This window comes from Pogoniulus pusillus, chromosome 5, assembly GCF_015220805.1.
Source record: "Pogoniulus pusillus isolate bPogPus1 chromosome 5, bPogPus1.pri, whole genome shotgun sequence".
In the NCBI taxonomy this organism is placed as follows: domain Eukaryota; kingdom Metazoa; phylum Chordata; class Aves; order Piciformes; family Lybiidae; genus Pogoniulus; species Pogoniulus pusillus.
Window position 1 is genome coordinate 31,629,637 of NC_087268.1, and position 15,580 is coordinate 31,645,216.

Genomic DNA, 15,580 nt, shown 5'->3' on the forward strand with positions numbered 1-15,580 from the left:
CCTATCTCTGAACACACCTTAATTATATTAATCCACTCCACACTAAATGTTAAAGGAAAAAAAAACCACAACACACAGGAAATACATTATATGGGTAAACAAAGATGACATTTACAATCTGCAATTACTTCTACAATGCCTTCTCTTCTTCTTGCCTTCCTTATATATCTATGTTTTCACAACACTGGTCATGATGTCATACCAAAAGTAGAACAACACCATGCACAAGTAATATCACAAATTAATAACAATTACAGATAAATTCTTGGCATCTTAGTTTTATTTACCAAGAAATGACTGATGTAGGCATTTATGAAGTAAAACTCAGTGATTAGAAGTACACTTCCCCATTATTCTGGTAACATCACCCTATAGCATGTAAAATGTTTCAACCAATTCTTTAAATACTGAGAAGAATCTTGAGAGAAGCAAGCTTAATGGTATGCAAATTTTAGTCTGACATAGGCATCAGTCTAAGCTAAACAGATTTATTCTCTTAATTTCTTACTAGTTTTGCAACATTGGCTATTAGTTCATTCAAGAAAAGACAGAAATATTTTCTGCTTCAGCACCCATTTTACCAAACTAGCACCTGACCTTCATCATTTTACATCATTTATGATATCAGTGTTACCTTCAGCCCTTTTATCCCCTTTCCAGCTTTCTACCTTTTCCCTGTTCCACAAATCCATGCTGCTGCAGTAAACCTTTCCAATCTTCAAAGCCTTCCCTGACTTTTTCCAGATGTGACCATAATTTAAGTACTTGGCAATAACCATCAGCACCAACTAGCATTCACATACGTATGTGCACTAAGTGCACCAACTAGTATTCACATACCTATGAACCCACATACATCTTTCTGACTATTCCTGAACTCTAGCACTTTCAAGCCTTTCAATTTAAAATTGCAACTCAATATGTGTTTTATTCATACACACAACCATGCATGGTGAATAATGATTAATTTTCACATCCACACTGACAGTCAGATTCAGAATGCCTCAAACAACACATTTTAACATGAGACATTAACATGGCTATGTGTAGACATAAACATTCAAAATGTGGAAATTAGGCACTAGCCTGGCTTCAGAGCTTTAGCAAGAAGAATTTGATTGAATGTTTGCAAGAAAAGTAGATTCAAATTCCAGAAAGGGACCCAGTAAGAATATCTGCAATACAAACCTTTTACAAAATGTGTGCAGTTATGAGAAGTCTAATATCCTGATGCAAACATCCTAACAAAGACCATAATGATACCAGGAAAAGAAGTGCTGCACTGTACAGTTAAGCCCAAGGCATTCTGCCCTTAGAAAAGCTCTAACAAGTGTTCTCTCACACTATAGAAGTTCATCTCCTTGACAGGTGTCACAAAGACAGCATTGAATGATATTTGAATACTGCAATCTAGCAAACATGTAGGTTATATGCAGGCAACAGAACTGTGCAGTTTATTTTCTCTCTCATTTCAATGGTTTTGTTTAAAGCCATTCAAGCACTTCACAGTGTATACTGTAATAAATCTTCTATAGCAGAGAAGAGGCAGCAACAAAACACAGGCTACAGAAAAACATAAAACAAAATAACAAAATGCAAAGAAGCAAAAAGCTCACTTATTTTTAAAATTTCTTGGCTCTTTATCACACCTCAAATACCTTATACCCTACATAAAGTTCCAAGTATATTAAAGTATGTATAAAGTAGCACTAAAAAACATTTCTATCTACAGGTTTAACTGGTATTTTGAAATAACTATAGGAAGCACTTAACTGCTCTTTAACAGCTTCATTAAAGAACAGTGAAAGATGAAATGGATATAATGACAAATCCACAATAGTCTTACCATGTGAGTGCTGGTTGTCATTAGCTGAGGATAGGAAGAGAAGCAAGTAGCAAAAGGAAAAAAAAGGCACACAAATAAAACAGACCAAAATATCAATGGGTAAAATAAATAAAATGCAAAAGTTCTAAAAATTTGCATTCATATGACTGCAAAGCAAGTAGACATAGATTATTTTAAGCTGCTATAGGTAAAAAGTAAGAAGCTTGTAATATGTAATTTTTAAAAATGATCATTTACAACTATTCTACCAAGACTCTTGATATACTAATCAGAGACTCACTGGATGCATGTTAAGCATGAAACAGAGTTACTATGTAAATTCTGACAACAAGCTGGGAGCAGGTGTTGATCTGTTGGAAGGTAGGAGAGCCCTGCAGAGGGAGCTGGACAGGCTGGATGGGTGGGCAGAGGCCAATGGGATGAGATTTAACAAGGCCAAGTGCAGGGTTCTGTACTTTGGCCACAACAACCCCAAGCAGCGCTACAGACTGGGGACTGAGTGGCTGGAGAGCAGCCAGGAGGAAAGGGACCTGGGAGTACTGATAGATAGTAGGGTGAAGATGAGCCAGCAGTGTGCCCAGGTGGCCAAGAGAGCCAATGGCATCCTGGCCTGCATCAGGAACAGTGTGGCCAGTAGGACAAGGGAGGTTATTCTTCCCCTGTGCTCAGCACTGGTCAGACCACACCTTGAGTCCTGTGTCCAGTTCTGGGCCCCTCAATTCAAGAGAGATGTTGAGGTGCTGGAGCGTGTCCAGAGAAGGGCAATAAAGCTGGTGAAGGGCCTGGAACACAAACCCTGTGAGGAGAGGCTGAGGGAGCTGGGCCTGTTTAGCCTGGAGAAGAGGAGGCTCAGGGGTGATCTTATTACTGTCTACAACTACCTGAAAGCACACTGTAGCCAGGTGGGGAGTGGCCTCTTCTCCCAGGCAACCAGCAACAGAACAAGGGGACACAGTCTCAAGTTGTGCCGGGGTAGGTCTAGGCTGGATGTTAGGAGGAAGTTCTTCCCAGAGAGAGTGATTGGCATTGGAATGGGCTGCCCAGGGAGGTGGTGGAGGCACCGTCCCTGGAGGTGTTCAAGAAAAGCCTGGCTGAGGCACTTAGTGCCATGGTCTAGTTGACTGGCTAGGGCTGGGTGCTAGGTTGGACTGGATGATCTTGGAGGTCTCTTCCAACCTGGTTGATTCTATGAAGAAATGTTTGGAATTTGCAGTACCTTTTTTTCATCTCCTAACTTGTCTCTACCCCTGTACCTTTGTGTACTGATACTGAATTCTTACAGCATGCAGACTTTGCTGTAACAGATAACCCATCTATCTCACTGTAACTCATAAAACACTTCTCATCTCTGCTGGAAATTTTGAAGAAAACAATTAAAATTCTGTTCACAGCAGAATCAACATTAAAAAAAACAAAACAATTACCTTTGAATGACTGATCAAATCTGACACTAACCTGTCCATTGCTGGTCACAATTGAGTTTTCAAACAGGAAATAGGCACCAAAGAAAAATACCACAGCATCAAACACTCCTAGGAATGTCCAATAAATAAATACACGCCAGCGCAGCAAAGCATTCTTGGCAACATCTCTGTGTAAAACAAGATACGTGCATTTGATATCAGCATATTTATAAAACAGACAAATGATGTCACTTACATGGTTTTTTGAAGGAAAAAACAATTAAGAGATTGCATGGAAACCCATTGCATTTCCACATGACAACTGTGTCCTTCCTGAACATCTGCCCTCTTTCTTTTTTACCTTATTTGATTTTCACTAAGTCTTTTTAACTGCTGACTGTAACTCTAGTTATTTCAACTGTATAGAAAACTCCTCTGTCTTGCTCCCATTTATTTTTCACTTATTTTAGAGAAGATATCTGTTTTCCAGCATTTGCTGTGCATGTAATGATCCACTGCAGATTTTAAATGGTAACACTAGAGGTCTCTGGAGACTTTGCTTCATTTCTCATGAGGTAGTTTTATACAGAATATTGTAACAAAACAAAATAACAAATTTACGTGGAACATGTGAATATGGATTTTGCAGTTGAGTTGAAACTGAATTGTATTTCTTCAATGTTTTCCCACAAAAGCAAGGGCTGGTCAACAACAGACCTGTGCATTTTCTGACTACAATAAAATTAAAATATTACTGATTCAGTTCTTGCCTACATCATGAGTATATAACAAGGCATATATCATAATACATACCAGAGTAAATCAGAACACAGTTAAATGAAAACCTTGAATGATAGAAACTTTTACTACCACCAGTACTTTCACCATATGTACTTTAAAAACCATCTGATGACGACATACATCTTCCCACAGATAAGCAATATACAGTGCAAGCCCATATATGGCTAACAATAACCTTGTCTATCCCAGAACTGCACTACTGCCCAAAACGGCTTAGCAATAAACTCTGTTGGATATCAAAAATCAAATGTTTCTGAACAACCAACCTCTGCTAGTTTTCAAAAAGCAAAAAGTGAATGACCACTTCTAAACAAAAAAATATTTAAAATACAGAAGTGTATTTGGGCTTCAACAGTAATACCTCACATTCCATTTTAATTTCATAGGTTAAAAACATATCACTGTATTGATTAACCTTTGAGCACTTTGCATTATATCTCAAAAAACATTTTCACACTAACTACTACTGCTTCCACTGCCTAGTTTTGTTTAAGAATCAAAACTGGGCATTGTTCCCAATTTAGATGGTCACATCCTTTAATAGGCAGGAATCGCATTTCAAGCGGCTAAGAATCTGAACTAATCACCATTTTGGTGTACAGAAGTGAGTCAACACCATGCAGATAACAGGAGTGAACACCGTACAGAACACATCCTATATGATGTGACACTCCACTTTTCTTTCTTCTATATACATGTTTTATTCTGAAACAGTATGCTTTCAAGTTTTTTAAGTGACTTTTTTCTCCATAGCTGGAGGAAACAGAGACTACTAAAATAAATCACATTTTGATTTGAAAAACAGTAATTTATATTTAGCTCTCACTCATTAATGTAGCAAACGAATGGTGTGCATTGCAGTCTGTAAATACACATACAAAAATACACATGCACCTACTGCGGTTCTAGAAACTGCACCTGGCCATCAACCTCTGATGCATTGCACCTGATTTTCTACTGCAACCCTGCATAGAAATCCTTAAGACTTTGGTTATAACATTGTGCTAGTTTGAAGCTAGCTAGAATGTTTTGGTGAGAAGAACTAGATTATAGGCTGTGAAAGGAAAATAATGGTGATGTCAACTTCCCTCAGAGTCTTGCTGAAGAAGAAACAAAAACATTAGATAACACTCTCACCATTTTGTCTCACTCTCTGGCTGGGCTGCTGACTGAGCAACATCTTACTCCCTAACCTCACCTTCCATTTGGCCTAACCCACTTTGCTTCTTAACCTCTTGGCCAAACCTCTATTCTTCCTTGGGACTGAGGTAAGGTTGAGAGGGGCAGGGGGAAGGTGCAGGGTTGCTTGAGAGCCCCTCCTGGGGACTCAGGTTTCTGGGAGGGGAGTTGTGTTTCTGTATTACCTTTTACCTTGTGTATTTCTGTCTATAACTGTATATACTGTAAATATCTGCTTGTACATTGTGCCAGCTGTAAATACAAGCTTCATTCACATTTCCAGAGCTGACTGAGCCTAGTCTGGCCAATTTCTAAAGTGTGGTGGGGAACACCCAAACCATCACAAACATAGATGTATTTTGTCACTGAACAGTCAGACTTTGGGCATAATATATCAATTTTACCTGTACAGGGAAGGCTCTCTTTTGAGTGTGTCTGCACTGACATGTTGTTCCATTAGACCATACAAGAGGATAGGAAGAGAAGTGAAGCTGATATTGTACAGTGTTAGATACGCAGTATCATATAAAGTCTGTAGATGAAAAAATTAAAATCAGTTTTAATTTAAAACCACTACATGACACTTGATTTTAAAAGGAGTCAACTTCAAAATTAAACAAAGCTATATCAACTTCATAATGGAGGCAAATATCCTTGAACAGCTGCTAACTGATATAAGCCAAAATTCAGCATTTCTGTTCATCTGGAAGACAAAAGGTCAACTAAAGATTAATTTAATACATGTATCAGCCCCTCCTATTATCACTTCCACTCTAAGATCAACATGTCTTTGATCCTTCTTCCCTCTAAAGTACTTTTCCATCATTGTAACTGGCACTCATACTTACCACATCATAACAACTTCCATAAAAGAAGTAGTTTTCTTCCCAAAACTGATTTGGTGATCCTGATCCTTCATGCCATAAAAATTGTTCTCTAAACTTCCTTTTTGGTTCAGAATTACACTTAGCATTTAAAAGAATGGGAAACTAAAGTACAATTTTTACCAACACATGCCTTCATATCTAAATCCTAATAATGTTTGATAAAAACCTAAGAAGTTTTCAGCAGTCATTTGAAATCAAAATGTTGATTTTACCCATTCTGGAGCTTTCTTTTGAGATGCTCCAAAAATTCAAAGCAGTAGTACTATTTTATCCCAATCAAATCCTCCCCTTGCCCAATTTTATCCTGAAGGCTTAATCCTCTTTTTGTCTAAGTTTGATAATCTATTTCTTTGTTTTTATCTCCTTCCATCAGAAGAAAGAAGAGATTTTTCTGCACAAAGTAGATGAGAACAAGAGGAAAAAACTAAATAAACAAAAATGTAGGAAGGGGAATTCTGGATCTTCTCTTGAATGATGACATTTTTCTGATGTATAGCAGTTCACTTTGTGTATATTTTTTCTTTTCAACTAATTGAATGCTGTTATTTGACTGAAGTTTGCAATTCATACTGGTGCACATCAGGGGTGACTACTTCACTCTTCCACTTTCATTCTACATTCTGTAATGAATAGTTAGTTCAATGACTTATCCTTCACAATTGTTTCTGTCCATATTACCTTAAGCCTAACAAAATCCACATTTTCCACAGACAATTCACTTTCTACTGCTATTTCAAAATTTTGGGTTCCTGACTTAGAAAATAACATAGCTTTTATGACAATTGAGCAAAACGAATTGCCACAGCAAATTGTATGAACCAGAAGTGATGCTCTTCTTTTTATTATCATCTAGATATTTTCTGGTACAGTATTAAAGGTTCCATTTTTTCAACAAGAAGTGCCAAAGAGGAAATGTGGCAGTGAGGATAAAAAGGAAAACTAACCTGTTGTGAAAATCCACAGAAGAACTGATATAAAAACTGAGGAAAAATGAAGCAGACATTCTGAAAGACAAAGAGATATAGCTGTCAAGTGAAACACAAGCACTGATTTATATGCTGCAAAGTACTACAGCTACATATAGTTTTATAATACTAGTAGTACTAAACATTGAGGGAACAGTAGAAAGAGCTGCATACAATAAATGTAAACAGTCTCATCTTTCAGTAGAACTCTTATGAAAAAGTATACAAAATATTTTTTAAGCAAATTTAAAAGGCTATCGCTCAAAATTCAAGCACAATGAATCTTGCAATCTAGGAGCACAGCTAAGTTAAAGCAAGCTAAATAAGGTACAATCCGCAGTAGGACAAACACTATGAAAACCAAGCATAGATACTTCAGTTAGCTTGTTTCCCACCATAGTATTTTTAAGACAGTTGTAGCTGTAGCCCCAGATTTCATCCTAGCTACATGAAGTCAAACACTAAGACCTTGAATTCTCTTTCAAACATTGCCTTCAGTAATCTCCATTACTCACTGAAAGAACTTTGGATCCCAACATTTGAACATAAAACTGTATAAGCATAATGAAATTCCTCCACCTACACTATCCTAGAGAATTTAGAAACTCAAGTACATTTAGTTATAAGTTTTCAAGTAATTTTTCTAACTACAGAGAGGACCCAGAAAGTATTGCAAGTAAGTAGAACAGTCTGTGCTGGAATTTTTAAGAGAGAAGAGGAAAACAAAGACAAAACAGATTTTACTTCTAAATAGGTATAGATTATGCAATATAACTATGCAAAAGCTATTTCACTTCATGGTCTGGAAAAAAACAAAACAATAATCCCTTTTTAGCATTGCATCTGACACTCAACAAGATCTCTTTATGGAATTATTGCTTTATTTTGTACCATTGTACACAATCAGATATTACTGTGCAAGTTTTTCAGATTTACATAATTAGAATAAATATTCTCTTACCTTATAAAAGAAGTATTGCACAAGTTCAGATATCCTAATGTAATAAAAGTGCCCATGAACAAGTAACATTTTTTTCAAATGTTTAAATTTAGGTATTGCATAGTCACTGTTTCTTGCTGCTTGACGACCTTCTTTACCAATAATTCCTATTAAAAAAACGGTGACAAAGCTGTTTAATAATTGAAAAACTATTTCAAAGGCACAACTATTTGAAAAAAAAAAAATAGTAATAATATAAGAGATCTAAGAAGAGAGCACCACTGTATCTCATAAAATTCCTGGGATATTGTGTTCAGTTCTGGGCCCCCCAGTTTAGAAGGGACGTTGAGATGCTTGAGCATGTCCAGAGAAGGGCGACAAGGCTGGTGAGAGGCCTTGAGCACAGCCCTACGAGGAGAGGCTGAGGGAGCTGGGATTGTTTAGCCTGGAGAAGAGGAGGCTCAGGGGTGACCTTATTGCTGTCTACAACTACCTGAGGGGTGGTTGTAGCCAGGAGGAGGTTGCTCTCTTCTCTCAGGTGGCCAGCACCAGAACAAGAGGACACAACCTCAGGCTGTGCCAGGGGAGATTTAGGCTTGAGGTGAGGAGAAAGTTCTTTACTGAGAGAGTCATTGGACACTGGAATGGGCTGCCCGGGGAGGTGGTGGAGTCGCCGTCCCTGAGGCACTTCAAGGCAGGTTTGGACATGGCACTTGGTGCCATGGTCTAGCCTTGAGCTCTGTGGTAAAGGGTTGGACTTGATGATCTGTGAGGTCTCTTCCAACCCTGATGATACTGTGATACTGTGATATATTCACTAAATTTGGTCTACACACATATAACCTGGTTCTCTGAGACCTCCAGTTCTTAAAAAGGAAATCTTTTTTTTGTCATTTCACTTGAATTATCATTATGAAAAGCACACTTACCTATACCAACATGTGCTTCTAGTATCATACTGACATCATTTGCTCCATCACCAATTGCTAATGTGATAGGATGCTCCTTTGATAACTTAATCAGTTTTACAACCTGGAAAAAAAAATGTTAAAAACTCTTAACTGGAACGGTTTGCTTCTTTTGCATTAATATGCAATTAAGAACTATCAACCACAATCATGTCAGTCTGTGAAAGGACACAAATCTGTTAACTAATGCAACTACTATACACAAAAATCACAGTAGTTTCTTCACATTGTTCCAAATACAAAATAGTACTTTTTCAAATGCTTCTAAACTATGTTGAGAGAGACTGAGAGGAGGAAGGAAGAGCAGAAGAAAGGAAGATGTTGAGATTGCTTAATGCTGTGCAAGTTCATTAGTAAATTAAAATGGTTCAGAGCATACAATTTCAAAGAAATACTGAAACTAAAAACTGAAAGATTCTGCTTTAACTGTGCTAACTTATTTTTCTTACTATTTAAGAAGATAATAGGATTCTGCATATATCTAAACACCACTGACATTGAAACTGTCCAATAATGAGACTTCAAATCTGTTATAAATGACCACTCCACAATTTTGTATTTGCAGCTGACACAGTACCAAACTTCTACAAACTTCTTAACAGTTAAGTGCCAGCTAAATACATTCATTAAAATGATTAAGAGTTACATGTGTGGTAGTTTAGAACTAACACTAAATTCCAGTCATTAATTATAAACAATAGGAAAATTCCAGAGCTGTTGAGTGGAAAATAGTAAAAGTAAATAAAACAGGGGATTGGATACAAAAGAATAATGAGTCTTCATCATTCCATTTGCTTGCTGATAAGGACAAAGTTTGCTGCATAAACTATTCTAGCTGTTTCTCCTCCTTTTAGTTTCTTCTCTCTGTCAATTTGCTCTGCATTACTCCCTGCTCTCTTTCCTAACCTGGTTGGCATATTGTGTCTGTGAAGTACTGGGAAGGGAAGGAAAGGGAGTAGGCTGCTGGTAGCCCCCTCTGGGCTTGTCCAGAAGGGGTGAGGAACAATTCAAGGGAGTCCTTGTGTCGTTTCTGAATTATAAAAAAGATATATATGATGTACATATTAACTGTATTTTATACTTTCAGATTTTTAACTTGCTTTTGTAAATACAGCTTTATTTTGCCTCTGAGCTAAGTCTGGTGATCTATTTTGAGGGTAACTTCAGCCCAACACAGTATGCTATAGCTCAGCCCTGAGAAAGACATGACTAATTTGAAAGGAAAACAAATTAAGTATATATTCCAATGTTTGTTTCCATTAAAAGTTCATCAGCTAGACTGAGATGTTTCATTAACGGAAGGATATGTTTTCACTTGATACAAACTATCATAGTCAAGAAGTACTTAAAATTAGAATGCACAGATTTTTCTGTTGGAATTACTCTTTCTTGGCTTCCCCACTTACGTTAAAAACACAGAAATAATGAATTATGTAGGTTCTTGTAGTATCAAGAGATAGTAGACCATTCAAAGCACATTAGATTAAAAAGGACACAATTAGTTCAGTTCATTAAATATGTTCATTTATCAGCATGTACCAACCATAAAATTTGCACAATATGTACATAACTCAAATTCAGGTGCACAGCTGGGTGCTATTTTAACATGCCATTATCTAAATTGCTTGCCAGTAGAAATTTTTCCCATGTGCCTCTCTTTTTGACAAAAGGGAATGGTAATTCTACTATTTCAAGCTATCACAGTAAGTCATACAGAATATGAACTTTCAATATTTACAGGTGTACACATCTAACGAGCACAATGAAATACAAACCTGTGCTTTTTGCAGAGGTGCCATTCGACAGCACAACACTGCACTGCAATTCCTGCAAATTTCAAGGAAGAGCTCTCTATAGTTACCAGAGCTCCCATCTTGTCTTGGTTTCATTATTAATGATAAAGCTGCTCCATCAATAATTAATCCGTAATCTTGCATATCAGTTGAAAGTCTGCTCAGAGATAAAATATAAACTGAGTCAGTGTAACATTCTCAGACATATTTTGAATTTGGCAACAGTGAAAATTAACGAATAAAAGAATGAGTGTGCAAGACTGCAGAAATAATATACTTCTGTGGGGGATTCCTTATATAGTATCGCTCCTAATGACATTTTAAGATTCAGCATTCTTGAGAATATTTAGTGCTCCACCATTTCAAACACAAAATACTTATAACTTTGGAGACTTCAGCAGTGAGTGAGAGAGTATTATTAATGACCTTTCAGTGTGGTTAGAAATGCCTCCCAAAACTCTGCAAGTGAGGTAAATTGAGTTGCAGGAGTACAGTTCATTTTGTAGCACATTTCATAGAACAGAAAAAAGAGGATGGAAAAGGCCTTTGGCATGCTGAAATCTACTTTGATGAGGAGACTGAGTTTTGTGGGATTTTCTGTGAGGGTTTTTTGTTGTTACGTTTTTTTTTCCTTCTAAAAGTCTATATCTAAGTAAGTAATGCTTTGAAGGAAGTGCCCTTTTTGGCTTGAAGAGATAAGGCCACCACCTACACGTACAGTATGTATACTTTGCATTTACTGTGGCAGCCACAACTGATACAGGTATACTTGCAATTATAATATAAAGATGTAATAATTATCTATCTTATATTTGATACCTGAAAATACTATTATATACACTATCAAGGTACTGGCATACTTGTAATAGTTTGGGCATCACTTAAAGCACAGACATGGGCACATGAAGCACAGTTTACCACAACGACATATGCTGTGCAATGGAGGAAATGGTCTGCACTACAAGAGTAGTTTTCTGGGGCATCTGAACCAGTTATTTCAGAGCACCCTTTCATTACATAGCAGCCTCAGGCTCCAATTCAGTAATAAGTGTTGCATAAACATACACTGAGGTTCATTTGCACTCCGGTTTCTGTGTTCCAAGATTATACCTGTTTTCAATAAACATGGTTTCACCAGGACTAATGTTTGTGAGGCAAACACTATATTTTATAATATTAATGTATTTTAAGCATCTCTATCATCATTGTTAGAATACAAGGTGGTTTTGACAGATAATATGAAGTACTGTAAGCTACACTTAGCAAATGCTTCACAAGCATTTTCAGCACTTTGCTGCCATTGGCACAAATAGAACAGTGCCATTCACATACCATAACACCAACCAAAAACGTATTATTAGGTTCAGGCAGTATATTGAATGTTTGATGAATTCTAATGAAAGATTTTTAGCCTGAATTTGAACATTCAGCCAGAATCTGGCTATTACTTCCTTAGCACAACTCTAGAGTCAACAACAAAAACTTCTGATGAGTCTCAATGTCCGTTGCACAAGGAGTTAACCAAATATGTTTAAACATACCACGTAAGACTAGTGGGACCTAAGCTAAACATGGTACAGATGAGATATAGAAATATAATTTAACTAAATACACAAATGTTCCTGATCAGACCAGTGGGGTTTAAAGTGTAAGGAGAGCTAAGAAAAGCACTCTGGCACAGTGTTTCAAGCTGCAACACTAGTATCACAAATGCTTGTTAGCTTGTTGTTCCTTTACTGGAAACATATTACAAATGCAGATAAAATATACTTGCTACCTTGCTCCATAACAAGTGGGCACCATTACGCCCAGAAGACCAGTAACTTCTTGATATCTTGAGATAGTAAAAATGTTTTAGTCCAACTCTTCCATTTTTACAGTGGAAAAACAGAGTAATGTGTACCAGCTATGAAGCTTTGAATGAATAGCCTAATTTAATGCATGTATGAGGTGTAACTTACACCTTTCTAGTGCTATTTTGCATCGTATTCCATGTTAAATTTCTTCTGTAATTTGTATACTGTTCCATGTTATGTTACTTCTGCATACATGATACTTGTAAAGATTCTGGAAATGCACACGAGTCAAGGATTTATAATTTAGGGCACTTAAAGTACTTTTATGCCCACCAGAAGATTTGGTGCTATGCTGTTGCTTATCACTTGTCTGTAAATGTAGCATAATCTTCACTAGAAAAAGGGTCATACATTGTTACACTCTGTGGTCTCAGAATTAACAAGAAAATCAAATCACATACTAACTCTGATTACAGGAGTATACCATATCTGCTTCCTTTTAAAAGTCAGAAACACTATTTTGCTTTATCATCACTTTCCCCAACAATAAGTTTTTTTCTCAGCAGAAAAACATACCTATTTACAATGTCAGTTTTGACTTTTCTTTTAACATGAAAAAACAGTACCAGAAGTTAGAGAAAAACATGTGACTGTGAAATTTTCAAGTTATATGAAAAACAAGCTTATAATTAGTTATCATACAATAGCTTACACTAACAGAAACTGAAACATGATATGTTGCTCCTCTGAAGGTAATCGATCAGTCATTTAATTGATTATGAAATGCATAGAACCCCATTCCTGGCTTGCAACTTTTTTCCTTACCCTGAGAAAGTATCCCTGGTTAAGCTGCCATTGTGTCTTAGAACAGTTTTGCTTAAGTCAAAAAGCACATCATGTAAACTCTGTTCCTCAATTTTCTTCGTGGTTAGCTCAAGTATTTGCGTATTTCTCCGGAATAGCTTGCAAGCATAGCAAGTAGCTGCAGCAGTCTCCATTTTGTCTCCTGTGAGAACCCAAACTTTAATCCCAGCTTTCTGGAGAGATTCAATTGTGTCAGCAGCTTTTTCTTGTAATCTGTGGAAGTCAAGGGACAACATGCATTGAGATTGCTCGGAAATGAGAAATTTAGAGCTCCTTAGAGAAACACTTCCACAACCAAATTAAAAAAATTCACTAGAAGTTATCAGATATAAGAATCTTCCCAAGGTGTAAATCTAAACATGCTTAAGGGAGTAGTACATTATCAGGAACTAAATTTAACACCTCTGAAGTGCTCAGTTTCACCTTTTATGTGTATCACCTACAAGACAAGATGCTTCAATCCTCAGAGAAGCATTTCAATTTCAGTGTTTCCAGCTAATGCCATCAAACACTGAAGTACTGATGACTTAAAGTTACTTCCCAATCTTAACACACCATTTTTTAGTTTTAACACACTAATTATCATTTTGTAGTCCTCTCCTCAAAAACATTTCCCTACAATTTGATCAATAACATGAATTGCATGCAAATAGCTTGAATATACTGATTTTTGTACACTTCACTATTGTTGTTAGCTTACTACATGCTAAAGTTTTGTAACTATAGTAAGCCAAAGGTATGGACCTGATTCAAACAAAGGCCTTTTCAAATCAATCTCTAATCCATAAAAAGTTACAAGAGAGCCTTCATCTACTTTGGTAACATCACTATACATAGGAAACTCAGAAAAGTACTAACCTATCTTCAACAGCTGTAGCACCAAGTAAAATAAAATCTCTTTCTATCTTCTCATACGCCTCTGCCAATTTCTTTTCCCTGTCTTGAAGAGCCAACTTTGCGTTCTGAAGCAGCTTCTGTGCATAGCTATATTCTTCTGCTGTGAGCTTTTTATACGCCACACACAATGTTCGCAGTCCCTCCTAAAGAATGTAATCAAAAGAAACAAAATGCTGCTTACAAAACTCTTCTCAGATTTCTTGCTGGTGTTTTATGCTGGAAGATTTGGAAAAACTGAATGAATTTACTATTAAAACGAAGATTATCATTACTCACTTTTATTATGAAGCTAGTATAGTACAGTAGACTATAGATTAGAATATGAGTCAGATTGATTCTGTGCTGGCCTGGAAGCAGTTACAACATGAACAAGACTACATCCTCCAGAACAGAAACAGCCCAGTGACCGAATTGGTTGTATGAGATCACTAGAGAAAGAAGAGTGAAGGTAAAGTTTCCCTTTCCTATGTGTGTACTTAGGCAAGGTGAGTCAGAATAAATGCCAATAATACAAACAGTAGTTCTGCAGAGTCTAATTTTGCTGTCTTCTTGTACTAGAAAAAGGGATAAAACATCATAGAGTAGTGAAAGTGAAAATCTTAACTGTGTCATTTCAGTCAGCTGAAAACTAGAGCTTAGCTGTGGGCATTTCAGACCGGACTTTTGGACTATGTGATCAGTAAAATAAGGGAATGTATAGTCTGTGCAAGGAAGGGAAAAGCTGCTGTAACACTAAAAAGAAGTCTTGTCATCTCAAATATATCACCTCTCATAATACCATTTAACTGGCACTTTACCCTCATAAACTTTAATCCAGAAAGTATAGTTATTTATTATCTGTCCAAGAAGAAGTATTAAAAAAGAGCTATGAGGATGATTGCAGGACTTGAAATTCTCTCCTACAAAGAGAGACTGAGAGTCTCTCCTACAAAGGGAGACTGTTTAAGTCTTGTGAAGAGAAGGCTGAGAGTGAATTTTATCAACATTTATAAATATCTGAGGGTTGAGTGTCAGAATGAAGGTGATCATCTCCTTTTGGTGGTGCCCAGTGACAGGACAAGGAACAGGTACAAGCTAGAACACAGGAGCTAGAATACAGGAGGTTCCACCTCAACACAAAGGAAAACTACAGTGAGGGAGACAGAGCACTGGAACAGGCTGCCCAGAGAGGTTGTGGAGTTTCCTTTTCTGGAGAATTATAAGACCCGCCTGGATGCTTTCCTGTGCAGCCTGGCCAAGGT

At 36.9% G+C, this 15,580-nt stretch overlaps 1 protein-coding gene across 6 annotated transcripts in view; it reads right to left on the reverse strand.

The window, feature by feature from the left end:
* Positions 1-15,580, reverse strand: part of ATP11A (ATPase phospholipid transporting 11A) — a 139,433-nt gene that overhangs the window by 16,696 nt on the left and 107,157 nt on the right. For 4 of the 6 annotated variants that reach the window (XM_064143728.1, XM_064143726.1, XM_064143730.1 and 1 more), the window contains exons 18-26: positions 14,301-14,482; positions 13,404-13,655; positions 10,765-10,939; positions 8,951-9,053; positions 8,043-8,188; positions 7,061-7,120; positions 5,634-5,761; positions 3,302-3,437; positions 1,847-1,870 (exon numbers count right to left, since the gene is read on the reverse strand). In XM_064143728.1, the coding sequence (XP_063999798.1) occupies positions 1,847-1,870; positions 3,302-3,437; positions 5,634-5,761; positions 7,061-7,120; positions 8,043-8,188; positions 8,951-9,053; positions 10,765-10,939; positions 13,404-13,655; positions 14,301-14,482 (1,206 nt within the window). The remainder of the gene's footprint in view (positions 1-1,846; positions 1,871-3,301; positions 3,438-5,633; positions 5,762-7,060; positions 7,121-8,042; positions 8,189-8,950; positions 9,054-10,764; positions 10,940-13,403; positions 13,656-14,300; positions 14,483-15,580) is intronic. The other 2 variants (XM_064143727.1, XM_064143731.1) reach the window with 1 other exon arrangement.